The 27690-nt window shown below is 46.5% G+C and overlaps 1 protein-coding gene and 1 long non-coding RNA gene across 2 annotated transcripts; one reads left to right on the top strand and one right to left on the bottom strand.

Moving 5' to 3' along the window:
• Positions 1 to 810: 810 nt before the first annotated feature.
• On the top strand, positions 811 to 27358 carry map1aa (microtubule-associated protein 1Aa). The gene is made up of 7 exons (XM_047042744.1): positions 811 to 1107; positions 2076 to 2177; positions 18562 to 18644; positions 18887 to 19027; positions 19179 to 25932; positions 26108 to 26334; positions 26521 to 27358. Exons 1-7 carry the CDS (start codon positions 837 to 839, stop codon positions 26674 to 26676), a joined length of 7734 nt encoding a protein of 2577 aa, XP_046898700.1. The 5' UTR covers positions 811 to 836; the 3' UTR covers positions 26677 to 27358.
• On the bottom strand, positions 937 to 11205 carry LOC124482258. Its single transcript, XR_006957726.1, has 4 exons — positions 11125 to 11205; positions 6446 to 6545; positions 1706 to 1789; positions 937 to 1013 (listed from the first exon to the last, which is right to left on the bottom strand). It is a non-coding gene; the product is annotated as an uncharacterized LOC124482258 (long non-coding RNA).
• Positions 27359 to 27690: the final 332 nt, after the last annotated feature.

Genomic DNA, 27690 nt, shown 5'->3' on the forward strand with positions numbered 1-27690 from the left:
ACAATGTCCCGTCTCCTTTCACTTCTCTTCCTGGATAATGTCCCAGATAGTGATGATTGCTGCAGTGCAGGCGTGCTCTCTGGAGAGACTGAGGATATGACGTTATACTGCTGCCAGTCGAGCCTGACCTGCCATTACCAGATCAATTAGAAGAGCCTAACCAGTCGGGAATTCAATCATTTCATTTTTCATCCCATTCCCTCATAATTTAAGGCAATTAGTTTTTGCCGTTAATGTAGTGCACATTTGTTTATTTGAAGACATGAGGTAACATATTTAGGTGAATTGAATAACTTGTATTTTTACAGCCGCTGTCCTCTCTTTGGCCTTTGTTTTCACTGTTTACTGACAAGCTGAGTGATGTGGTGTTCAGGATAGGAACTAAGAACTGCCAGTTTGCTACTGAAGGCTCATCTCCTGGTGTTTCTAGTGACACAGTTTAGAGTCTTTATAAATAGAACCATTTATTACACACCATTGTAGAATTAGTAAACATTATGAACCCTGGGGATGTGTCAACATCCACAGCTAGGCAGACATCTAAGACTAATACTGACATGTATATTTTTATTCAAAACTCCATAGGATCAAGCAAACCAAGTTTGTGACAAAGGTATTGGGTTGTGTAGAATACTCATCATTATCATTGTCATAATCTGTCTTTATTGTTAATTTAGTAATTTACTGTACAGTAATGTTGGCTACGTATAAACATATCCATCTCACTTTTTTATTTGGCCAGTGTGAAGCTATAGCTACCATCAGCTGTTATTAGCTGTGAACCAATCAGCTCATTTTCCCCTAGGAGACACGCCCTCAGGACCCCATGCACTGTCATGGTGCTTCTCCCGGCTGCAGTTGTCATGGAGATGGAAAAGGTCTCAGCGGCCACTAGTGGCACTGTAACCATGGAAATCCTTGTCTCAGTGGAAGCCGCAGCAGCAGCGCTGTCTGAAACCGGAGGAGAGTCGACGGAGCAGCGGCAGCCTGATGTTCAGAATCACAGCGGACCACTGTTTCACAATGGAAAGTATCGCATGTTATTAGTGATCGGAGAAATCTCAACCAGTCACTACCTTGAGTCTGCCCGAGAACAGATTAAGCAAGGTGAGTTTTAAAAGTTCCTTGAAATAAGTTATGTTGGTAATGTAAAAGTTCATGGGGGGTTTTCAATGTACAAAATATTAGTATTTTGGGCTTTTTCAGACAAGATCATTTGACGTTCATTTATTTTCCAAATTAGTGGGCCCATATGTAATGGTTGGATGGAGCTGTTTGATGATGAAGGACACTGCACCAGACTGCAACAGTTCTAAAGTGCTTACACCTGTTCCCTAGAATTCATACAGTGCAGCTCATGTGAACATCAGGGCAAAAGCACTGAGTGAATAGGAGCAGCCCAGACAGCCAAACTAGCCACAGCACCACTGCCTCTTGTTCCGAGGCTGTGATGGATGTAGTCGTCAACAAAGAAACAAAGATAGTAATAGCTTCACTATGGCAACAAGGTGGTGTGGGGGCAAATTCACCCCGATTTATTATGATCCTGGTGTTTATTTATGAATGTAGTCATTTACCTCCTACTCCAACATGCAATCAGCTAAAGGGAATAAATAAATATTGATGTAACACATTCAAATGTATATAGAGGGAACGTTGCACATTTCATAGTATTAAAGGGCGGAACAATTCTTTACAAACTCACAGTTGGATATCTCATAGATGATGATGATGATGACAGCTTAGGAGGCCTCATTCATCAGCCAGATGATTATTTGATAACAACCTGCTGGTATCACAAGCTGTTAGCTTCAGTGGCAGCCAAATTTATTTTTAGAATCAGAAAATAGGAAAACCACATGTCAACATCCATGAACTAGCTACAGGATGTTCTAATACACCAAATAAATGATAATCATAGGGATTGTGATTGATGAGATGTAAGTATGCACGGGCATATAACCAGGAAATTGATTACATAATTATCATATTACTGTTGTGATTATGCCACCCGAACCACCAGAAAATACATTATCAAAGCTGAGTTTTTGCAATTGTAATATGTGTTTTTTCAGGACTGTGCTCGTGGAACATTGACCTGAGTGTCTGCAACCTTAATAGGGAGCTGCATCTCTTTGAGACTCGACACTCAGCCCAGTTCTCCTCAGTGATCACAGGTTAGTTCAAACCCCCGGAATCATGTCACATAGACAAACTGTTGAAAGACCAATTTCATCTGCGGTAATTTCCTGTGCATCTCATTTCACTCATTTGTTGGGATTTTGTGCATTTACAAGTTCCTCGCATGGACCATATTAGTAGTTTACTTTTGCCTCACACTTGGTGAAAAGAGTCACAAGATTGTCCCAGAGCTATAAATGTCCCACCACTGGAACTGAATTTAACTTCATTTAATTAATGTATCATGTTTTTGCAAGCACATTAGGGCAAGTAGGAGGTGGTAAAATAACTATTTCAGGAAACTGTATGTCAGTATGATAGATTTTTTTTTATCACCGGACAGCAGCTTGCTAGCGTCTTATTGACGTCTCTTGTCCAGTGTGCTTCCAGCCGACACTGCTGAAGGACATACTGTCACACTGAGGACCAGACTGTCTTAGGGCGAGGCTTTCTGATTCTCACAAAGACATGTCCGGTCTCCCAGAAGGCTCTGTTGCTGTCAGTTCCTGGCCCAGAGTCCCTGTAGACCGGGCAGACAAGGACACCTGGGAGGGGTCTGCTGTTGAGCTGATATGGACCCTATCGATCCAGCTCTCATATCTCAGCTGTATGACACTCTGGATCAATGGCTCTAATGTGAGAGTAAACACAGCCTCCTGGGTGAGAAAGTGATCTGTCTCTCTGGTGAGAGACTGGAGCCCATGATCCCATGTTAATGTCTGGAAGACACACAGCCAGTTGTGTGTCTCCATTGGGCTGTTATTGGACAGATGTATGATGCTTCACACTCCAAAGCAGATTTCTTCATCCACTGTAACCAACCACTGACAAGGTCTGAGGTATTTAGTTTGTTATGGTACGCCTGTTTATCTGTAAGAATAGTATGGAATGTTTGTTCACTGTCAGTATCTGTTGCATTTCAGACAGTAATGATCAGCACCACTCCCAGTCCATTACGATAAAGTGTCAAACTGAATGAAGCACAATGAATCTTAGATGTCTCTACAACCACCCACATGTTTTACACTGAACCAGTGTTGGTGTGTGGTACAGTATATACAGCTAGGAAAGAGGCAGCAATCCAAGCACGAGAGGAAAATGTTGGATAACACCTTGCATCACCTCTAAGAACATGGTCTTCAAGAGGACCTTGGGATATGGCAGAGGGAGAGAGTTACTGGAGGCAGTTTTCCTTCCTCAAGTTAGGATGATGGGTTTACAGTATTCATAGGCTCAGTAAGACTCAAGGCTCTGATTGGAGAATCTGCCCACAGCAAGAGACATACATCTTTTTAATTTTAATCAGAGTATTGGAAGGGGATCGTTTGGAATGGGCAAAAAAAGAGGGAGGCAAATCCTGTCACTGTTTAAACGTGTTTAAACAGTGACACCCTCTATCTGTGTGCCAGACTCAATGTCATGTCTGACAGCTCAAAATTTGCATGCAACTGTTTGATCTTGCCATCCTGCATAATTTCACATCAGGTTGCTCTCTGACAATCCCAATCAATTGGATGAGGAAGCACACACACACACAACTGCAGTATAGGACTTATCCTACATCCTAGTCTCCTGCCTAGACCGTGTCTATCCATCTATCTGTCTATCTGTCTATATATCTGTCTATATATCTGTCTATCTGACTGTACGTCTGTCTGTCTGTCTATCTATCTGTCTATCCGTCTATCTATCTGTCTGTCTGTCATATTCTCTCTCTCTCTCTCTCTCTCTCTCTCTCTCTCTCTCTCTCTCTCTCTCTCTCTCTCTCTCTCTCTGTCTCTCTCTCTCTCTCTCTCTCTCACACACTCTGTTTCTCTCTCTCTTTCTCGCTGTTCCTCTGTTTCACTGCTATCTTCCCTCCTCATGAATAAAACATCAGTCCTCTAATTATTCCTTCCATGCAGTTACTGTAACAATTATATTCAACACCATCTTCCCACCTCTATCTTCCCACTTCCCACCTCCATCCATTTCTTTCCCTCAACTCTCAACTTCACACCCCCCTTCCTCTTTCATAACTCCCTCCTTTCTCTCTCCCTTTTCCACCTCACTCCTCCCCTTCTCCTACCCCTGAAGTGAGTTCAGGGTGAATAAAGCTTCATCAAAGCACAGCAAGCGCTTGCTACACGCTGCTAAAGGCTGCTGAAATCTGTATCAGTCACACAGAGCTGGCTGTCTGGAGCATTCCACTGTCTCAGCCCAGCCTTGGCTCCAGCTTCATATTTCTGCACTGTGCCTGGAAGGGTGTGACACCCTTCAAGACAACCCCTGAATAAGGCATCACTTCAGTTTCTGCAGTTACTGCTTCATCTTTCTGCTGCTCACAACTGTAATGCTGACACATGCACCACAATCAAGAGATCTGCAGTAGAGAAATAGATCATTCTGAGGCCTAAGCTCATGCAAGAGGTTCAATTAAATATGAAGGAATATATATTTTTTAATGCAAATGTATTGCCCTTTCACTGTCTTTCCTGTGAGAAAATGCTCTTTTTGTGACATCCATCTTTGGTGCGTTCCTTCGGCATGCTACCCAGGCAGGCAGGACACCACTGATGTGGACTGAAGTGTGTTTGCCCTGGTAGATTACAGTCATAAAAACACTGCCTTCTTCAGGCTTATATCCAGAACATTTCAATAACATAACTCCTGCTGTATCACTGGGGAACAACAGCAAGTCTCCTCAGGTTTATGTTACAATCTCATTTGCCTTAGATTGTCAGTGCAGGCAGCACAGGGATGTACATGTCTGTCAGCTTATAGCTTTCACAAATATTATCGTTCCCCTTGTGTGCAATGGTTTATAATGCAGTCATAGCTGTGTTTTTGCTGTGAAAAGTCCCTATATTTTCCTTTTTTGCTATTAAGCATTTGTTTATTTTGACTGCTGATGTAATCACTCTCCATCAAGATGCTCATAGCCTCAAAGGAGGCTTCAGTGTTGAGTTAACTTGTGAGGTATGTGGAATGAGCCTGGAGGATGAAGAGTCTGAGAGCTACATCCCTGGAGACTGAGAACTTTCCTGAAAGAAGGAGGCATTGCTAAGTGTCCATAAGGGCAAGTGGCAGAAGCTATCTTGTGGGTGAAAGAGAAGAATGGGTAGATGTACGAAAAGAGGGGAATAATTATTAAATAGACCTGTGCCAATGCATTCTAAATCACTTAGCAACCACACCAAGCCTCTATTAGCGACCTACAGATCTTCGAATAGTGAGTGGATCTGAAAGGCCAGCAGGTTCAAACGGCCTGCACAGCTGGCCTGCGGTCAGAGCTTCAAACACGCCAACATCAAGACACAACAGAGCAAACGGCAAAAGACAAACTGGTTTAGATAAGATAATCATTCTAGCTGCCTAAACAGCAAGTGCCTGTAAAACAACTGAAAAAACAACATTCATTTCTGTAAAAGAAAAAATAGACAAAATGAGAGAGAAAAATATTATGTCCATCATCAGTTAACTGTCCTTTGGATCAATTGGAACGGCAGAAAGAGATTATAAAAGATGGGAGGGGAAAAATCAATTAGTCACATGACTTGCTTTGTGACTGACGTTTCCCTAAGGCCATGTTACCTCAGTGACTACCTCAGAAGTCGGTCTCACCAGTGGCTTGAGCGAATGTGAGCAACCTGAAAGATGAATCGATATCTTTACAGTGGTTTACGTAAGAGGAGAACATCAAGATGGAGATGTTATTGAAAGGATGGATTGCAAACTTGATCTGCTATTCTATTGTTGATCTAGTTCTTTCTATAAAGTGCAGCATTGTGGGGGACGCTCATAAATGGGTGGTTGTTTCATCTAGAAGTGGGGGACGCTTATAAATGGGTGGTTGTTTCATCTAAAAATACATTTCTAAATTCCGTAGTGATTTACTGTGCCTGAAAGGTATTCTGTTTTATGATGTATTGGTTTTTGTCTTGTGTGCAAGCTTGACTGAGTCTCCATCAGGCATACAGCAAGCCCCTCATTTCCCAGCCCAGCCGTCAGACAGCCTGGTGGGAAGGGGAGAATTAGGGTGATGGGTATTCTCTTTGGCATATAAAGGTCACAGCAGATACATTGATTACACACAGTAAAAATAACCCTTGGGAGGTGATGCTGCTCTCAGATCAAAACTGTCCTCTGGCAATCACCGTTTTTACCATCCGATTACGAAAAAGATACAATCTTCAGTACAATGTTAAAGGATTATGAGGTTAATTTTTCAGCTTTATATATATGTTGTTCTGTAAATATCATGTAGTTCAGTCGCATAACTTACCACTCCCCCCTCTTAGCATATGATTCCTTCAGTGAGCATCATCCTGTTAATAAACACATTTAGCCTGGGCAGATTGGCAGACTGTGTTTCTAGCAGGAGCCTGCAGGGAGAGTGAGAGAACAGCAGAGAGAGAGAGAGAGAGAGAGTGGGGGGGGGGGGGGGGAGAGAGAGAGAGGGGGGGAGAGAGGGGGGGGGGAGAGAGAGAGACATAAGAGATGAGTGGCTTGTCTAGGGATAGTCTAGAAACTGCCAGGTTCCATTAAATAGCTGGCAACTGGCATTCAGAGCTCACAGTTTACCTTTCAGTGACTCTGTGCCTCTTGTGTGTTTACATGCCTGGGAATGTTTGGATAGTCTGGATCATTGTACATTTTGTAGGCAATTCAGCTAGTTCATTATCAGATATTTAAAAAATTTAAATTATATTCATTTAGTCCAGCCCCTGGGGCAGTGTTTCTGCTTTCCAAGAAAATGTCTGTTCTGTGCCTGCAAGGTGTTTGCAGGAGTGGTGGGTATAAGCCGCCATGCTCCCCCTCCCTCGTCTGTGCCTGGAATACTGATGCTCAGCCACTAAAGGAGTGCACAGTCATCATGGCCGACATGTGTCTCAGAAACATAAAGGCTTCAGTCTGCAATCTGAATCTCTAGATGAGAACAATGCACTGTCACTGTTGAACAATGATATCTTTGAGATTAGACGTCCACAGTGGTTTGCAGGGAGCTCTCATGGGGAGACAATGTTTTACTTGGTTGAAATCTCACCACAGAATTTATTTATGAGTTTTTAGAATGATCTGTAATGTTTTATGGGGCTGTTTCAGTTGTTCTGGTGTTACATCATGTGGAGAGTCTTCATGAAGATTGTGTGTGGGATGGAAATAGCCGACGAACCCCAGAGGTTTAGGATGGATTTACATTTAAATCCAGGTCATAATAACTCTCTCAGAACATAGTGTCCATACCTTTACAATATAGAGCTATCAGACTGTGGAGGGACAGGTAGTTATCTAGTAGACTATGGAGGGACAGGTAGTTAGCTAGTAGACTATGGAGGGACAGGTAGTTAGCTAGTAGACTATCGAGGGATAGGTTGTTAGCTAGTAGACTTGGACTTACGTCCTGAAAGTGAGCCAAGATCCTCCTTTCTAGAAAATCTGATTTATCTTTTCCTCTGCCTCTCTGTATTTAGTGTAACCACAGACTCACTCACACACACATACACACACACAAACACACGCACACACACACTCTCACACACACACACACACACAGGTCAGGGTAACTCTTGGAGACAGTTTTGTCAATGATGTCTCAGCAGGGATAAGTGTAGAGAGCTGCTGCAGTGTGATAGAAGAGGTCACACACTGACAACCACTGTGGAGTAACAGACCTGAGACAACTGTCTAACCACTGACTCATTACGCTTGAGTTCATAAGATCATTTAAAACCAACCTTTTTTCAGATCCCATACCAACTGCTGCACTGTGACAGAGACAACATCATCACATCATTATAAAATGTACACTTTTGACATCCACAGATACTCAATCAAACTGTCCGTCAGTCTGTCCATTAGTGGACTGTCAGTGTCTCAGTGGGCGTATCGTTCTACAGAGCTGGTTAATGGGGGTTTCATTTCCACAGACTGACTGATGGAGCTCAGGGACAATCCGCAACATGAAAGATCACTTTCAGACCCAGGGGAGAGGAGGGGGAGAGGAGGGGGAGAGGAGGGGGCATGAAATGATCTCCGTGCACACAGCTGTCGCCCACACCGTTCAATTAATTAAAACTCAACAGTGCTGTGCCACAGACTAATGGCATCCACACAAAGGACAACTTGGAACCCCAGATCATCTCAGTAGCTCTGGGGAATTGAAGCTAATGGTGGGCACTGATACTCACAGGACACACACTTCTCTACTGTGGCATCTATACTTCCATCCATTTAACATCTGTCCATCCTTCTGTCCATCCATCCATTGTCCATGAAATAAGCGGGTAACCACCTTGTAGAGGGCGCTCCCACATGACGTATGCTCCCATCGCCACAAATATACTGTAGTCATACACATACAAACCACGAGACATACATGCTGACTTGGTGTCCATGAGGCATGACAGACATTAAAACAGGGTGAATGTGACAGGCTGGGGAGATGAGTGATGGATGCCGCAGAGCAGAGGCTGTCAGGGTAGCTGGAAGCCCAGAAAAAAGGCAAGGCACGTGCACACATATATGAACACGCCCACGTGCATGGGAACTCATACACTTGTTACAACTGTAGTCACCGCACGTACTCGGGTACACTAGCGGGAGGACAAAATGCGACCGCAATGAGATGCTTCATGAGTGTACAGTAACACAGTATTGTAGTGTCAGCAAAGCACGTTTTCTGGTAGAATAAATGCATTATTTAGAAAACCTCCTCCTCTCCCGCTGGTGTTGGGTTTCTACTGACCAGACTGCCTGTACAATTGTTATGCATGTCAATTCCCACAGTTTGGTCTACAGTGAGCATCTCTGCATATAGTTCAATTGTGATCAAGTCTAAAGCCATTCTTTTTTTAACCAAAGACATATTTTGCAGTAGTATGTGTAGACATCACATCAGTGAAAACATCGTTTTAGGGTCATTAAAAGGATTACATCTACAGCATGCTATTTCTGAGTCCTCAGCATATCCCCCATCACAAAGGATTCAAACTACAAACACATGCCACGCCTCGAGCTGTAACTCTCCAGCTCCAGTGGCAGCACCATGGCAGGTAGGGGTTTTTAAGACTGTGCCGTGCATTCTAACTGCTGATTAATAATTCAGAGCAGGTTATTGATCTGGACCTCAGGTTCTCTGCAGTGAGCACATGAGGGTCGTCTGTCTGCAGGCAAGGTCTGCAGGCTGGCTGCTGTGGTCCGTTTGATCTATGGGTTGGTCTAGGCCACACACACACACACACACACATATATGCACATACGGAGATACACACACACATGCAAACACGCACAGATACACATGCACACATATACTGACACCCACAGAGATCCACACGCACACATATACACAAACACATACTCACACAAACTTACACACATGCACACAAACACATGCACATGACACAAGCACATGCTCACACACACAATCTTCTTAGATTCCATATGGTAAGACTATCCAGAGAGACAATAATATGTAGTTTTCACACATATTTCACAGTGCAAGAAGATTAGAGAATCATAATTATGAAGCCTCATCATCTCACTGTAACCTAGCAGTTTCACCAACATGGCAAAGCAAGAGTGTTTCATGCTCCAGCCTCTTTAAAAACACATTACCAACACTGGCCGGTCATGTGACCTTGACCAGCTGCAGGCTATGCGGATGGAGAGATGCCGAAGAGGAGGAGAGAGGAGGAGAAAGGAGGGGAGGGCTAGAATAGCAGAGATAACTCAGGGAGTGAAGTAACAGCTTGTCTGGAGGAAGGGTGTGGCAGGCAGGCAGTCTAATCTCTGCTCCAATCCGTTGTCAGTGATTTAGAGCTGACCATAACTCCTATACTATAAGATGGGTCAGTATTGCTGTGGCAGCCAAGGATGGTGGTATTGTTAGATAATGTATTATGTAACTTCCTTTGCGTATAGGTGATTATTTCTGAAGTTTTCAGATACAGTTTGTTGAATGACAATATCTGTTCCAACTCTTAACTGACCAATATTTATGAGTTTATAGATGTATTTCTGTATTCAATCACCATTATATCTACAGTTAGACAGATGTGTTTTAGGTAAGTAATGACGGCTCATATGTGTCAACTGTGAACACTATTTTTATGGGGGGGAAAATCCATAACACAATAATCTAATAAAAACAGAGACATTGTGTGGAGGATTTTATGTCCAGACATAATTTTATGTTATTATGTGATACATGAGACAGCACTCAAAATATCAACCACCTACCTGCTTTAACGAAAGTTCATCGTCCCATAGCATCTCTCTCTCTCTCTCTCTCTCTCTGTCTGTCTGTCTTTTTATTTCTCTCTCCTTCTCTAAATGATCTGTCTCGCTCTCAAAATGAAATGTTGGTTGTTGGGGCAACCAATCCACTATTGGTTTTGGCACTACTTAGGACTCCCAGTCTATTTCAGTGTGTAGCTGTCCCACCCTGCAGCTGCTGGTTGAATCACAGCTGTTTGAAAAGTCCCACCACACACACAACACACACACAACACACACACACACACATGCACAGACCATCTACAGTAGGATCCACTTCAAATGTTGAGCACACGGGATATAAAACAGAATTCATAAGATTTCTCCATCCTTATGCGATTTTTACAGTTCTTGTGGAAGAAATCAAGGATTTCTCATATGCTTCTGTTAGTCACAATCTGTTTCCCAGCTATTACATCATTATTTGTTCAATCGAAAAAATCGAATCAAAATAAATTAAGTAAAAGTTGAGTTATTAGCTTGAGCTTTTAAAATAAATAGAACTACGTTTATTTTCCCGTTGGAACTTCAGAGGCCTACAATTAGTAATGTTGGATTTTATTCCACTAGTCTCAGAAATTCAAATCTGTAGTGGAGATTTTCCTATTCTATTCGTAGGCTAGTCCTACAACCTTTTGGGTCAGATCTCAATGTACAAACAGGGTTACATATTTGCATATTTTTTACCTGACGGCCAATCCTTACTGCCCCCGTTTGAAGGCCGTGCACCACCAACACCCTTGCCCTCTCTTCCCCGTGAATATCCTTCCATCCACCGACTCGTTCATTTTCTCAAACTCGAGCCCCTCCCACTTCAAGCGAGTCCGTCGAACATTCGTACCGAACGACTGCTCTCGCCTGGTAGACATTCGTGCCGTGCGCCCATCTCAGAGTACTGAAGGTAGGTCTATCGAAGATTTATTTTGGCTCGATAATATGACATATTACGCATCGGATTGGTTATTCTAAACTCTCTTGCAGGGATTGCTTCAAATATTTTCCGGTGGCAAAATGATAACAGACCATCCATCATGTGCACTGTAGCATATGCAAACATTAAAATGCCTTGGTCTTGTTTTTTATTTAGAGCTGGTCGATGCAGTATTTAGAATTTTGATTATTAAACAGGTGTTTTCTGTGGATAGTCTACTGTATTTGTTTAGTCACAGTGATCTTGCCTTCGTCCGTGCAGTTTCTAATGTGAAGAGATTACATTCCATTAATTACAATTGTCAGGATTTAACCATTTATTAACCAACACCGGTTACTTAATGTTTCCAAGTGTCCAAAAAAACGTGAACGTGTAAGTCAATTTGACACATTCACATCTAGCATACACCCAATTCTGAGTTATCGATATCCTATAGACCTCAGTTATGTAGGCTAAACGATACATTTTCGATTATATTTTATGGATCTAGCGCCGCTTCTTAATTCGAATTAGATGACCTCATTTTTTACTTAGAACTGAGCTCATCTTCTGACCTGTATGCAACAGCTGAGATTTAACATCCAGCGCAATTTTCTAAAGCATTGTAATCCAGGATCAGCACATTGAACGAATTATGGAATATTTTATCATGCCAGTGCTGACACATTAGCATATTCATAATTATTTAGGTTGCCTTTGAGATGCCTTTGAGCAGCCTTTAAAGGCCACACTTTGCAAACTGCACCGTGCAGACAGTGAAGGGGACAGAGCAAGCAATGACCACTGGTCTAGTCTGGCTCTGTCCCCTTGATTATAGTAACACCCTCGTTTTATGAAACATGAGTTGTTACACATTGTTTATGTTCCTATCTATACTCTGACCCACAGGGCCTCCAGAGAGCAGCCTGCAAAGGAAATGACCGTCAGTTATGTTCATGAGCCTGTGGGTTTCATTTGAATCCCACGTAAGAGCCCTTAAAATGCAATGATCTTCTCTGTGTAATTCAGACAGTGGGTCAGTGTTCATATATAGAGCTCCAAAACAGCAATCTCTAAGCAGGGCGTGAGACTCATCCTAACTGGTTGGTTTACTACTCTTGGCAAGCTCTCAATCGTAATATTGTCCTTGAAGTCTTTAATGATCATGATGTACAGTGATGTACAGTTACATTGATGTTAAGTGCCCTCTTTGCTAAGCAAGGATCGTTGAAAATCCAGTTGATTACAGCAATAATGTGCACATTGAGGACATCTATAGACTACAAAGATATACTGGACTGGTGTCTATATGGAGCATCTTCAAAGCAGGGATCAACCTTAGAGTGAGAGAGTATAACACTCTTCTGTTTACTGATATGAACAGTATTGGCAGAAAAAAAACAAGAAATCCTTGGATGAGAACGCTCTTGCTCTCGTGCCCTTTGCTGTTTCCCTAGACAGTATCTTGTGAGTCTCCATCACCTCAGTTCATGATTGGCTGCAGGGCGTGTGAGACCTTATGCTGAGCTCAGCTATATTGGATGGGGTGGAGCAGGGGCTTATGGGATCCTCAGCAGCAGAGGGTGTTGCACCCCGTGGCAGAGATGTGTGTTAGCACGCCTGGCTTCCCCTTGAGCTCCAACTGTCTGCTCTTCGGTTAGAATCACTCAACCAACACTGTGCCAGAAATAGGTAAACTACAGCTCCCAGGTTTGTGTGATAAGGGTCCTAGCCCAGGTCTGTGTGGGTTTAAACACGTCACCAGCGTAAACTGATTTTTATGGAGAAGTATTATTCCGGTCTTCTCATCAAGCTGGTATTTGATGGCCTTGTTTTATCTACTGTATGCAGTGTAGGGTATTCTTGCATTGGACTCTTAACCTTGCCTTAACCTTGTGACAATACAGTGTTGTACATGCCACATCGAGCTACTGAGTCTGCTGTATTTTCTTAATCCCTGAGGGAAGCTGCCACCCCAAATCTTGGTCTCAGTCATTGTCTTGTCTCCACATCTCAAAGGTATCAGCCCATTTAAACCATGCCATGAAAGTCGACATGTATGTTGTGATGTATTCCCCAGTCTTCTTAGAACACTGGTGATTGTGTTATTGATCCCTTACAGTCCATACTCAGTTGGAAGGTGTGATTGTTGCCCACCATGTACCGTGACCATGTTCATGGTCGTTGTCATTTCTGTAGTTATGTTAGTATAGCAGCAAATAGTTCATTTTCCAAGCCCCTCTCCTCCCTTTGCCATCCCCCACCCATGTATTTCTGATAATGTTACACAGGGATCACAGGAAAACCTCATGGGCATGATAGACTACACTCCAGTTTGTGATCCTTATTATTGGGATGCATGACAGCAGTGAAAGTTCAGCTTGGGGGTAAAGACCATTGGTTTGCATGACATGTTATGGTACCATTTTATAGGACAGTAATTCATTATCACTCTAGCAGAATTTCTGGTGCAGGTGCTGTATTCGTTGATGGTATGGTGTCTTAGCTAAGGTCCAGCCTCCTTTTGGCAGAGTCCCGTTGTTGTGACAGGCTGATTGACGAGGATGCTGGTCACACTGATTAAGCAGAGTAGAGCCTTGATTTAACTTGTACTCCACGTTAAGCCGGCAGTCTCCTCGATGAGAGAACTCCATCCTGGGATATGCCAGGAACAACTAGAATCATGAGCTTACTATGCCAGAACCACTTAAGAAAGATGGCTGACTGTTTGATAATCCACCATTTCATTTTTTGTTATATTTCATTGTTAGTTATATAAACATTATATAAAAGCACTGTTGACCACACGCAGTGTTATCCCTGCCCGCTCTGTAGAGCAGAGTGGGATTTGGCAGGGTTAGAAGGAGCACCATGCCCTGTCAGTCAGGGACAAATATGGGACATTGTCTAGTTTTACTGCACGCACACACACACACACACACACACACACACACACACACACACACACACACACACACACACACACAGAGACCATTTCCCCAGGCCAGTGACATCTCTCGTTGCCTCAGGTGCCAGTGATAAATGGCCAGAAAAGCCCTCTCATCCTGCCAGGTGTCCAAGCAGGAAGTCTCCATAACTGCCCATTACCCCGGAGCTTCCTGTACTTTGAATGTGTCGAGCATGACAGATCCATCCACTCTCTTCTCCCTTCCCACAACGCTTTGCAGAGTGCTGCTATTGACTCCTCCTACTGCCTTCTTCACGCCATCTCACTTTGTCATCTCTCTTATACATGTTCAAGTGTATTCCATTATTACACTCCTGCTATTGGCCTTAATGATGCAGTTGTCTTGGCAACACAATGTTCCACATTTTCTTCTCCTTACTAGATGCTTAGTCACAAAATGGCTTCTGCCTGACCTGTGATTCATCTGATTTGTTAGAGAATTGACTTGATCAGTCTTGATTAAAATGTTACATTCAACACTGATTCTATGTAATTCACAAACAAAATAGGCTATTATCTTCCAGTAGTCGAACAAGCTATACACCAGGGGAGGATGAACATGTTCACTCTTTTTTTTCTATTTTTTTCCTGACTCAGGCTACTATATATTACCTGCAATAAAACATAAAGTTTATAATAAACAGCTGACAGCAGCAGCAAAGCAGCCCTAGACACCACACAGGACCATAACCTCCAGCTCTTCCTTTAGTGTTTGAACATAAACATCCAACATCTATGTGTCCCTCCAGTGATCTTTACTGAGCAGAGATTACTCTCATAGCATCCTCAATGGTATTTGTGGTCCTTCTAACTCCTTTATTAAGTGCATCCCAGCTCCATATGTTCTCTCTCTCTCTCTCTCTCTCTCTCTCTCTCTCTCTCTCTCTCTCTCTCTCTCTCTCTCTCTCTCTCTCTCTCTCTCTCTCTCTCTCTCTCTCTCTCTCTCTCTCTCTCTCTCTCTCTCTCTCTCTCTCTCAGTGTCTCCATCTCAGTGTAGCCTCTCTGCCTGCAGGACTGCTCACAGATTAACCACTCAAACCAATTCGGTTTAGGCCATGTCATTCTCTACTTCCCCCCCAGTACTGAATCAGAATCCTCTCAGCTCAGCACCTCACCTGCTGACCTCCACCAGATTTCTGTCACCTCCTGTGCCTGAAGTCACCCTCTGTCCTCCATCCTACCCCTATTTCTATATCAATGTCCGGGGATATTTTTTGCTGCAGTTTGCAGTGTTACCTTCAGAATATGAACCTGATACAGTGAGATTTGATGTTCTGCTGGTACAGGTCATGGATATTTTGCTTGGCTGTTGATTGTTGCTCCAGATGTCTCTTTCTCTTAAACTGAGTGTCAGGGGGTTGAGTGATAGAAAAAGGCTTTTAAAGTGGCCAGCAATCTTTCAACAAACATTGATAAAGTGTGAAAGTGAGACACTGGATGTCCGTTGTGGACAGGAGTAGAGCATGGATGACTAGTGTGTGGAAGAGTACTGACAAGAGGAGAGGAAAGGAAGATTAAGGGAGGTATTCAACGTGAAAGTTCATCACATTCTTTAGACTCATGTAAAAGGAAATAGAGAATAGAGTGTGTAACGTGAAGGTGTTTTCAGATAGCTAGTGCTTGTTACATTTGAATTTTATAAGATAGTGTTGCAAAAAGAATGTATGCTAGCAGCAGCTGCTGTCCGTGGTGCTGACAGTAAAACAAGGATGTGCGTTGCAACAAGCTTTTACTATGACATCACAGCAAAATTCTCGTGATTCTCATGATTCTCTCTGGACAAAACTGTAGTCATTGCAGTGGTGTTAGATGTTATACTTGTGGGCTTTAGTTTCACGACTCGTATCTCTCTTGCTCTCTGTTACGCACAGTGTATACAATTGTGGGGAATTAGCTGCTCCATGAGGCTAAGAAGCTTAGGCCTGTGGTGTAGACCCACTGTGAGTGTGGTGGTCAGCCATCTTGGAACCAGCGGCCATGTTCAGAGTTGAACGACACAGTAGGTGAAATGTTTTAGGCGAGATGTTTTAATCTCTGTATATATCAATGTATAGATGTAGTCTTTTTTGCCAAGTGTACTACAATTCCTACTTTAGAGGACAAGGAATAAATACGTTTGAAAGTATCAACTTAACATTCTGTCCAGTGGCTTGCACTTAAACTGCCATCCAATGGAGTTCAAATCAGATCTGGTTCAGAGTACTTGGTCATCTCTCGCTCTCTGTCTTCATGGTCAGTGTCAGCAGCAGGAAACACAGCAGAGATGGTGATGTTGTCTTCTCTAGGATTCTCTGTCATGAACTGTACTGTATGAAGGTCACAGTGAAAGGCATGCCTGGAGAATGTCATTGTTGTAGTTCAGATGCAGAAGGATACTCTCAGCTGCCCAGGACACTACGCCATCCGATGAATCACCTGACATGAAGAACCAAGGACAAACTCATCACACTAAGTGTAGTGAAATACCTCAAAACATGAATGAATTTGTTTACCCTGGCCAGCTTACTTACCTTGCTCAATCCTCTCTCGAACGCTAGAACGAAATCAGCTGGAAACTCCCAGTTTGTCTCGAGGAAGGCTGCGTCTCTTTTGTAAGCCCTCATTAAAAGGCAGTGATGAATCTTTGGTGTGAATTTGGAACTGGTGCCTCTCGTTGTTGATTCAGACAAACTGCCTCTGTATTATGTATAGCACGGAACGTGTCGCTGTGACAATTAGCCTTCAGTGATCATCAGAGAAGACCTCTGGTCTCATTGACATTCTCAAGACAGTAGCTTTGCTCAATGCTTCATTTAAGATGTCAGGCTTGATACTGTTTCTCTGCCTACTCAGTGTTTAAGTGTATTCATGCAGAACATGAATTGACCTTTGCTCTGGTGCAGTTATCGCAACATTCAGCCACTTCCTTGGGGGTGAAAATAATACATTTGACTCTATTTAGTTGCTCAGCAGCTGAGCAAATTCAAACTGTTAACTTATTCCAGGCCATAAGGTGAAAACTAAACAACGAATACATCTCAAAACAGGGCTAGGGTTTGTTGACTTGCAAAGCACATGGTCGTTATCGAATTTTAGCCATTTGTATGCAAATGATCTTAGAATTTGAAGTCCTTGGCCGGCACTAGCCACGGAGCTGGGAAGATGCAAATTCATGTTGAAAGGGCAACTCTGGTCTTTTTCAGTATTTACAATGCCTCGGGTGCCCTTACATGGAATCCCTGGACACCAGGACATGTCCTCCTCTTCTTCTGCTCTGTTGGGAATGCATTCCCTTGCCTTTCCTCTAATGCAGAAAGAAGAAGGGAAACAACTAATCTTGTGATAACCCCTTTCGGGTCCTTGGTTTTGGATATGAGCCCATAAGCCATTTCATGCTAAATATAGTTTCCCTGATGAAGCATCTGTATGCTGGCTATGTGATGCTGTTGCTGTTCACCTCCCCCTTCCTGTGTTGAGCTATATGCATTCTCTCATGCAGCACAGGCTCTCTCCCTCTATCCTCTCCCTCTGTCCCTCTCCCCTCCCTCACTCAGAAATGCTGCAATGCGTCTGCCGTACCCAAGACTGGGTCAGTGTAACTCAGCTAGCGGCAGCTAACGCCAGATAAGCATCCCCATAGCAACAGCCAATGGGGTTTTGTGATTGAGGCTATGCCATTTTTGTTGTGATGGTGTAGTTTGAAAGACACAGCGACCATGGGATTAAGCTCATGGAGATGCTTTGGTGAAAGCCAGGCTGAAGCTAAGATGGCAGAGTTAGAGAGCAGCAGAGAGCCTATGTGTGTAGACAGCCCATACGCGATATACAGTCAATCTGATTGTAACTGACACATGCTGGAGGATAGAACATTGTATTATCAGTAATTGGTCTCGGATATGTTTACATACAGCTCCGGCATTTTGTTCTTTTGCTAATTGGCATGCCTAATTCAACCAATCACAGTGCATTAACCAAAGACAACAGTTCTGCTGTGGATCTCCTGCATCAGACGTTTTAGGGCCTCTCCAATTTGATGCTATATTAAATGCCTAATATGCAGTAACATACTGTATGTCAGACTGTTCATGAGCATAAACATGAATGTGTTTAAATAATAATTTGAGCCTCTTCCATTATTCTTAAATCATGCTGTTTATTGCTTTTGTATTTTTTTATCATAGCAATTCTATCAGAGATATGACTAAACATTGAATGATATCTGTCATCCTTATTAATGTGCTGTGTGGTCTGTGTTTTCTCTCTCCAGGCCAAAGAATCCTTCGTTATAAGAGTGATGTCCTTGAGACAGTGGTGTTAGTCAACCCATCAGAGGAGACCACAACATCAGAGGTAAGCATGAGTCACACCAGACAACAGAGAGCCCTCACCTGAACTCTCTCCATGCACTTAACAAAATGTCATGATAAGCTGGTCATCGGTTGAACAGCATTTAAAAAAAGGGTTCCATTTAGCTTTCCATAAGCACAGAATATATTCTCTATCACAAAGTATTTTTACCCAGACTATTGAGCTGCATGTTTATTATCTGCTCGATTTCATCCGTTGTTGTGTCTTGTGTGTTTCCTCTGTAGATCTGCTGTCTGATCACTGACTGTGCTGGACACAAACTCCTGGTGCTGAGTGGACAGAGCTCAGAGCAGGGAGGAGACGTCCTACTACAAGGTGGAACCTTCACCTGGAAACACTTCTCTGACATCTTGTCTGATCCTCGAGTAAGCAAAACCACCATTCTAACCCTTACTGTAATCAGAATTTGAGTAATATAGGATGGGTTGAGGAAATTACGGTTGGAGGTTATTCAAGACATCATTAATCACCCAGTTTAACTTGAGCCCTCTGGTACATGTATGCTTCCTTCTCCAGGTGACTGAAGTCCTGTCTGGTGTATTGACAGACCAGCGGCCCAAGCTAACTGTTTCCTGCCTGGGTGACGGAGGCTGGAGCTCCCTGGGGCACAGCCAGGAGCAGCAGCACCTCCAGAACCTTCTGGACTACCGCCTGAACCCTGACCCCGTGCTCCCAGACATGGAGGGAGTCACAGAGTTCACCGAATACGTCTCTGAGACGGTGGATGTCCCATCGCCCTTTGACCTTTTGGAGCCGCCCACCTCCGGGGGCTTCCTGAAGCTGTCCAAGCCCTGCTGTTACATCTTCCCCGGGGGCAGGGGTGACTCTGCCCTGTTCGCCGTCAACGGCTTCAACATCCTGGTGGATGGGGGGTCTGAACGTAGGTCCTGTTTCTGGAAGCTGGTTCGACACTTGGACAGGATTGACTCGGTCCTGCTAACCCACATCGGGGCGGACAACCTCCCTGGCATCAACGGGCTGTTCCAGAGGAAGATAGCCGAGCAGGAGGAGGAACAGAGTCAAGACTCTGGGTCAAACACCTACGGGGACTGGATGAAGAACCTGATCTCCCCCGAGCTCGGCGTGGTGTTCTTCAACGTTCCGGAGAAGTTACGGATGCCCGAGTCCACTCTGAAAGTGAAGCGCAGCATCGAGGAGGCATCCCTCACGCTGCAGTACCTCAACAAGCTTGGCATCAAGCCAGAGCCTCTCTTCAGGGTGGTCAGCAACACCATCGAACCCATCACACTGTTCCACAAGTTGGGCGTTGGGAAGTTAGACATGTACGTTCTGAACCCAGTGAAGGAGAGCAAAGAGATGCAGTTTCTAATGCAGAAGTGGGCTGGCAACAGCAAGGCCAAGACTGGCATTATGATGTCTAATGGAAGAGAAGGGGAGATTTCTGTCCCTTATTTGACGTCAGTCACGGCCCTTATTGTGTGGATTCCTCACAGCCCCACTGAGAAGATAGTCAGGGTTCTGTTTCCGGGAAACGCACCACAGAACAAAATCTTGGAAGGGCTGGAGAAGCTGAAGCACCTGGACTTCCTGCGCTACCCGGTGGCCACTCAGAAGGACATCTCCTCTGGGGCTCCTCCACCCATCATCAAGCAAACTAAACTGAAATCCAGAACCGACAGCAAGGAGAGTCTCAAATCCCCCAAATCCCTTTCCAAAGTCAGCAAGAAGGACGAGAACGAGACCAAGAGTGATTCTGCTAAGGAGAACAAAGTTGAAAAGAAGGAGGAAAAGAAGATGAAGAGTGACAGTGTCAAAGCCACGAAACAGCAGAAGAACAGCGAGGTGGCACCCAAGGCAGCAGAACAGCAGAAGAACAGTGAGGTGGCCCCCGAGGCAGCGAAACAGGAGAAGAAAAAACTGTCCAAGGAAAAAACTGTCAAGAAACAGATTAAGGAAAAACCCTCCAAAATGGATGAGAAGAAAGACAAAGAGAAGAAGGAGGTGAAGAAAGAAAAGCGAGAAGTAAAGAAAGACAGCAATGTTAAGAAAGAAGAGAAAAAGGAGACAAAAGTAAAAGAGGAAAAGAAGCCAGAGCTGAGGAAAATCACCAAGCCTGACCTCAAGCCCCTGACCCCTGAGGTTCGAAAGACCTTGCACAAGGCCAAGACACAGTCCAAGCCCAAGACCGATAAGAACAAGACTGGGAAAGAACAGGCACCTGAGAAAAAGCCTGTCCCAAAGAAAGAGCCTGTGAAGGCAGCCACAGCGTCGGCAGAGAGGTCAGTGGTCTCCTCTCCAGAGGATCTCACCAAGGACTTTGAAGCCCTGAAACAGGATGAGCTCCCTAAGCATGGGAGCGGTCCAATGCAGAATGACAAGTCTGTGCGGCCAGGATCCACAGACACCAAGCCTGATGTGGGGAAAGCAGCCACAGATACGGAGGCCAGGTCCTCTCTGTCTAAAACCCCTGACAAACTGGGTGAGAAAGCAGAGATGAAGAAAGATGACCTTCAAGGAAAGGCTGAACCGGACAAGAAGTATGATGAATACTCCACCAAGATGGGCTTGGGACTGAAGTCCAAGAAAAGTGACAGCTCCGAAGAGGATGTGGACGTGATCGAAAAGGCCGATTTGGAAGGAGCCGAGGATGACGACGAGCTGAAATACAAAATGGAGGAAGCCAAAAAAGAGAAATCTGGGAAGGAGTGGGACTCCAAGCCAACGGATCAGAAACCCGTCTCCACCCGAACCCCTGCAGAGCAAGCCGGGGCCTCTGCTTCGGAGCACATCTCCTTCATCCAGGACGAGACCATCCCTGGCTACTCTGAGACGGAGCAGACCATCTCTGATGAGGACATCCACGAGGAGACCGAGGATAGGATACCACCCCTGCGCTACGACGTGGGCACCTACGACATCTCCGTCCCGGATGTCCCCGGCTCCTTTGACTCCATGCACGGCGTGAGGGAGATGAGGGCCTCCGCCATGTCGGACGCAGCAGACGTCAAAGCCAGAGGCTTCATGGGAGGCCACGACGCCGTTCTGGCAGCCTACCCCAACGTCATCGCTGCTCCACTGGCAGAAGAGGAGCACATCTCCTCGGCCACCTCCATCACTGAATACGACAAGCTGTCGTCGTTCGCCACCTCCGTCGCCGAGGACCAGTCCATCGCATCCGTGACCGCCCCTCAGACGGAGGAGACGGGGCGGAGCTCTCTTTTCCTGGACACGGTCAACAGCGTTCCCTCCCGCACGGAGGCCACCCACGGGAAAGACTACCTGCACTCCGCTGGCACCATCTCCCCCACATCCTCTCTGGAGGAGGACAAGTGCTTCAAGTCTCCTCCTTCAGAGGAGTGCCAGCCCATCGCTCATGATACGGAGGCCGGCTCGAAGATCAAACCGCTGCACGAGGAGGAGGAAGAAGAAGAAGAGGAGGATGAGGACCAGACTCCCAATGTGGACATTCCCCTGGGTAAACTCCAGGAGGGCTATGAGCATGCAGCCTCCTTGTTGCTCAAGGAGAAGGAGAAGTCCCCCTCTTTCTCTCCTTCTCCCTTCTCAGCGTCTGCCGCCCAGTCGCCTCTCTTCCAGGCAGACAAAGGAAAACAAGCTCTCTCCTCCAAAGACGAGTCAGTGAGCGGAGCTGGAATGAAGCCTCTCTTCCCTCCTCCCAGTGGGTTTGAGTCCAGCTCCATCCATGACAGCGATGACCGATGCCTGAGCCCTGATGACAGCACCATGAAGTTGGCCTCACCCACTCAGTCCTTCCCCACCAGCAGTGGCTACTCCCCCACTGAGGAGAAGGTTCCTGACAGGTTCAAAACAGGAGAGAAGGAAGACAAAAAGGACCCATCTAAAACGGAGACGCAGAAATCCCCTCCTTTCTCAGACAAAGGCACCTTCAAAACGGGGCTTTCTGGCGACAGGTCAACATTTGAAGAATCTGACGAAGAAGATGATGATTATTACATGAAGAAGGACCTCCAACCCTCTGAGAACGCTAGGCTGATGGACCAGAAAGAGGGTCTCTTCCTGGATGAGGAGTATTCCTGTGAAGCAAAGTCTCCCAAAGAGGAGAAGATGTTTGAGAAAGAATTGCAAAGCACACAGGCCAAGACCACAGACAAGACACAGTCCTCTGGTAAGACTGATCAAAAGCCCCAACCTCAGGTCATGTACTCAGATGAGGATGACGAGGAGGAAGATGAAGACGACGTGCGCCCAAGTGGTGTTGTATCTAGACCCTTGTCTGTAGCGCAAAGTGACATGGTCTCTAAAGATTATAAACAGGATACCGCTGCGGGGAAAGCCGACCAAGTAGGATTCAAGGAACCAGAAAAAAATGTTCATTTCAGTCTCTATGGCTGCCCAGAGAGCGAGGGTAAAAGCTCCGCTGACAGGGAGAGAGACATGAGACAGGACACGCCCTACGTTCATGGGAAGACATTTTCTTACAGTGACATTTATGACAACAGAGCCAGCTCTGTGGACCATGGGTCTTCCCATGGCTCTGCTTATGAGCAAGACGAGATGGGCAAGGATGAGAAGGAGAGCAAGCCGTACGAGTACAGCAGAGAGAGTAGGTTCCCTTCTATGGCTGACAGGCCGGAGGCCTCGTCCACATATTTGTCCGCGGAGAAAGATTCCTTCTCTCTGAAGGGCCATTCTGAGGAGACAGACAGCTACAAATACACCTCTGGATTCTCGTCTGTGACATCTTCCGCTGCAGCCAAACCCTCCTTGACGAGCTATGACGACAAAGGAGCAGGTCTGGAGGTGGATATGCGCAAGCTAACCGCCAGGGATGAAGAAGACTATGATGACGTGGATGATGATGAAGACGAAGATGAAGAAGAGGAGGACGAGGACTCCGACGAAGCCGTGATGAGTGACTCCGACATGGAAAAAGGTGCCAAAGATAAATCAGAGAAAGAGGTCAAGAGTCCATTCGGTGAAATGATAGACTTCAGCGGTCCTGAGTTTATGATTTCAATGGCTGGCTATGGATACAACAGCCTGGCTAAACCTCCTGCAACAGGATTCCCTGCTTCTTACCAAAGCAGCTCTAGCTTATTCTCAAAAACTGAGGACAGTTTCCAGAAGGGCAAAGGTGACTGCTCATCTCTCGGTGGAGTATCTTCTAAGGCAGGTGCCACAGGAACCTCTGGCTTCTCATCTGGATTCGATTACTCATATTCAGACAAAGACTCCTTCGTGTCCAAAGAAAGGAAAGATGACTTCCCCCTTAAGTCAACAGAGGACAAGTACTATCAGAGCGACAGAGATCGGGAGGTTGATTACGACAAACAGAAAACCCTGGATGTTCTGAGTAAGAAGGCAGGCGACACGGGGTTCCAGTACACCACGACCGCCACGACGGCGTACTCCTCCTCCTCCGCCTACAGCTACTCCTCCTCCACGTCTGGGTCTCTGTCCACCAGCCGGCCCTTCGGAGAGGACCTGGAGACCCCCGCCACAGCCGACCCCACTCTCTTCGAATATTCCTCCTTCAAAGATGAACACTCCCTGGTCATGGACTCTCCCATGTCCAGCTCTGGAGGCTTGGTGAAAGACGAGTACCTGGAGGTGTCAGAGAAACAGATGACGACCGCCACCGCCACCACGGCTGAGTCCACATCCAGCTTGGCCCGCTTCTCCCCCCTCAGCCCCTTTGAGGAGGGCAAGCCCTTCACTCCTCTCTCCTCCACTGCGGCGGACGAGAAAAAGGAGACCTTTTCCTCCGCAGGTGGAGCGGCGATGGACAAACAATCCGACTGCTTCTATAAGCCTGAATGGGCTGAGGAGTCCAAACTGCAGGCTGCTGCTGGACTGGGGGCCTCATCAGGGCCCTTCTCCCTGCCCTCACAGGCCGGTAAAGACAAGGAGACAATCAGCACCGGTATGTTTGGTGTCACCTCCTCACCACGCCCAGACTCCTCCGGCAAACACTACTTTGAGTCTGACAGCAGTGAGGAAGAGGAGGATGAGGAAGGCTACATGCGTGACCTGAACCTGAAGTCTCCCGCCGCTAACCTGTCTTTCTTAGACAAAGCCGGGGTCACCGCCTCCTCCACCTCCAGCAAGGTAGGGAGCGCTCTCCCTGACGTGCGGTCCTCATACACACACCCCCCCTCCTCTCTGCCACCCACCAAGCCCGATGCCTCCAATGGCCCTACGGAGGTCAGCATGAGCGCCCCCATCCCCCAAGGAGCAGCAGCCAGTGGCGGGGCCCAGGGGAAGGTGAGGAGCGCCTACGAGTGGGAGATGCAGAAGATGGTCCCCGGTGACTCCCCCCCCCACTACCGCCACGAGGACGAGTTCGAGGAGGAGTGTGAGATGGAGCCGGAGCGCCCCGCCCGCCCTCTCTCCCTCTCGTCCGCCGATCACGCGCTCCGCTCGCCCTTCTACACGGAGGAGTCAAGTAGAGGAGGCACGGATGGCAACGACAGTGACCAGGAGCACCCCGCCGACTCCTACAGGGGGGACACCTCCTCCTACCGCTCCTCCGCCTCCCCTGGCTACTCCTCCGATGAGCACCGGATGCGCCAAGGAGACCTCTCGCCCTCCTTCATCAATCCCAGCATGCATCACCTCTCCACCGACGACGAGGACGAAGGGCACGGCCGCAGGAGCGACCAGTCCCAGGAAGGAGACGAGTGTGACTTGTCGGTCAAGAGGAGGGCCCACAAGCAGCCCCACCAGCACTCCCAGGGCAGCTCTCTGCAGCGCCCAGAGGGGATGTCGCCGGGGCTGGCTGGAGAGGACACGCCCCCGACCTCCATCAGTGAGTCTATCCCCTCCCAGTCCGACTCAGACGTGCCCCCTGGCACCGAGGACTGCCCGTCCGCCGCCGAAGACTCAGACGAAGACACGGAGTACCTGCCTGTGGATAAGTCCTCCAGCCGCCACTCCTCCGCTAGGCGCAGCCTGGACCCGCCTCCTGCCCCCCTCATGGACCCCCGCCCCCACCCTCCTCACCCCGATGCGTGCATGGTGGACCCGGACTCCCTGGCCAACGACCTGAACCGCACCCCAGAGAGCCCTCTCAAGAAAGACCCCAAACCCAAAGGTCTGAGGAAGACCTCAGGGAAGACCAAGTCGGCATCCCCGGCCAGGCGTAAGAGGTCCCCCATGCCGGTGAGCAAGACGGCGTCTCCCCGCAGCGCCTCGCTCAAGAAGAAGGATGCAGAACGGAGCTCCAGGATGTCCCGTCTGTCAGACGGACAGGGCTCCAGGGAGGACGACCTGTCCCGCTCCAGCTATACCCCTGGCAAGGGACTGACCAATGGAGTGAAGAGCAGTTCAGGTAAGAGGACTCAGGACAAACATATAGAACATAGTAGAATAGAACATAGTACCATTCCAAAACGTGCACAATTCTCCCAAAAAGAGAGAGATCATCGTGAGTGGAAGTAGAGTATTGTGTATTTGATGGGGATTCCCGCCCTGTGTGAGAGTAAACGCTGTGCCTCTCCTCTCAGGTTCTCAGAGGTCAGGCTCTGTGGTTCCTCCTGGACCTCCTATTTATGTGGACCTGGCCTACATCCCAAACCACTGCAGCGCCAAAAACGTGGACCAGGAGTTCTTCAAGCGCATCCGCTCGGCCTACTACGTGGTGAGCGGGAACGACGCGGGCAGCGAGGAGCCCAGCCGGCGGGTCCTGGATGCCCTGCTGGAGGGCAAGTCCCAGTGGGGATCTAACCTGCAGGTAACCGCACCACTGCTCTGGGACTCCTTCAAGGGCAGTAGATGAGTCAGCACTCATCCTCAATGTATCTGTCCTTAAGACCTTTTTCCTTTACTGATGCCGACCCCCCTTCTCTCTTTCTTCTTTCTCATCATCGCCCCATCTCTCCCCCCCCCCCCCCCCCCCCCCCCCCCCCCCCCCCCCCAGGTGACGTTAATCCCCACCCACGACACGGACGTGACGCGGGAGTGGTACCAGCAGACCCACCAGAGGCAGCAGGAGCTGAACGTCATGGTCCTGGCCTCCAGCAGCACTGTGGTCATGCAGGACGAGTCTTTCCCCGCCTGCAAAATCGAGTTCTGAGCGCCTCTCCCCCTCCCTCCCTCACCACTTTCCTAGTTTGATATGGGTCTGTTTTTAAATCTGTCTTTTCTATAGTCTGATGTGCTAATCTGTCTTGGCTTTAGACACCATCGCTTGCCAACCAAGTGGCCTAAAGCTGAGACCGAGTTGGCTACCAGTCTATCTTTTCTAGAGGTTTATTTACTACTCACATAACAGCCACACGCTTGGCTGGTATTATCATTTGTATTCTAAAGGTGCTTTTTATGACTAGTAGGTCCTCTTCTTCATATATTGGTCTGTATTGAGGAAGGCAGGATAAGGCCTTTCTGTTTCACACTGCATCTGTCTCTGAGACCGGGATGGCAACAGTTACTTTATCTCTGTAATCGGCTCCTCGAACTTAAAACAAGCATTCCCCTCTCATTTGTAACTTTATAGCTCATGTCAGATGTAAACATTTCATGTGTTTTAGATCTCTATGGCACACAAGCTATCTGTGGTAACATTCCGGTTTTATCTTCACCTTACCCATGTGTCACCCTTCCAGCTAATACTAGTCCTGATGTTACTTACAACGTATGTGCCTAATGATGACACAGTGACTTAGATGATGTTCCAAGTAGATTTCTCCAAGGGTCTTCTAAATGTGTTTTCAATATACTTGCTGTAGTATAGGGGGTGTGGACAAGTCCTCACACACAAAGGTTGTTGAAGTGTAACTTGTGTTTGCCATGTTTATCGCAAGGTGAGAATCAATTGCAGTGCATTTCTTAATTGCTAAATATTTCCGACCACTAGTCCTTCAGGTTAGTGCTCTCTGGTTGTTTCTGTTGTCGTAGGAGTCATTTTGCAGTGTAGTGTAACTGGCTATGTCCACCCAGTGGCGTTTGTACAATTCCTTGTGTTTTGCTGAAGCAAAGAGGTCAACTGACAATTTGTTGATTCTGAGAGCTGAACTCTGCATTATGCCAGTGATCTTTTATTGGGCATAAGGGAAAGATAGAGCCCTTCTATAATTACAAACATTGTAAG

This window comes from Hypomesus transpacificus, chromosome 19 (genome assembly GCF_021917145.1).
Source record: "Hypomesus transpacificus isolate Combined female chromosome 19, fHypTra1, whole genome shotgun sequence".
In the NCBI taxonomy this organism is placed as follows: domain Eukaryota; kingdom Metazoa; phylum Chordata; class Actinopteri; order Osmeriformes; family Osmeridae; genus Hypomesus; species Hypomesus transpacificus.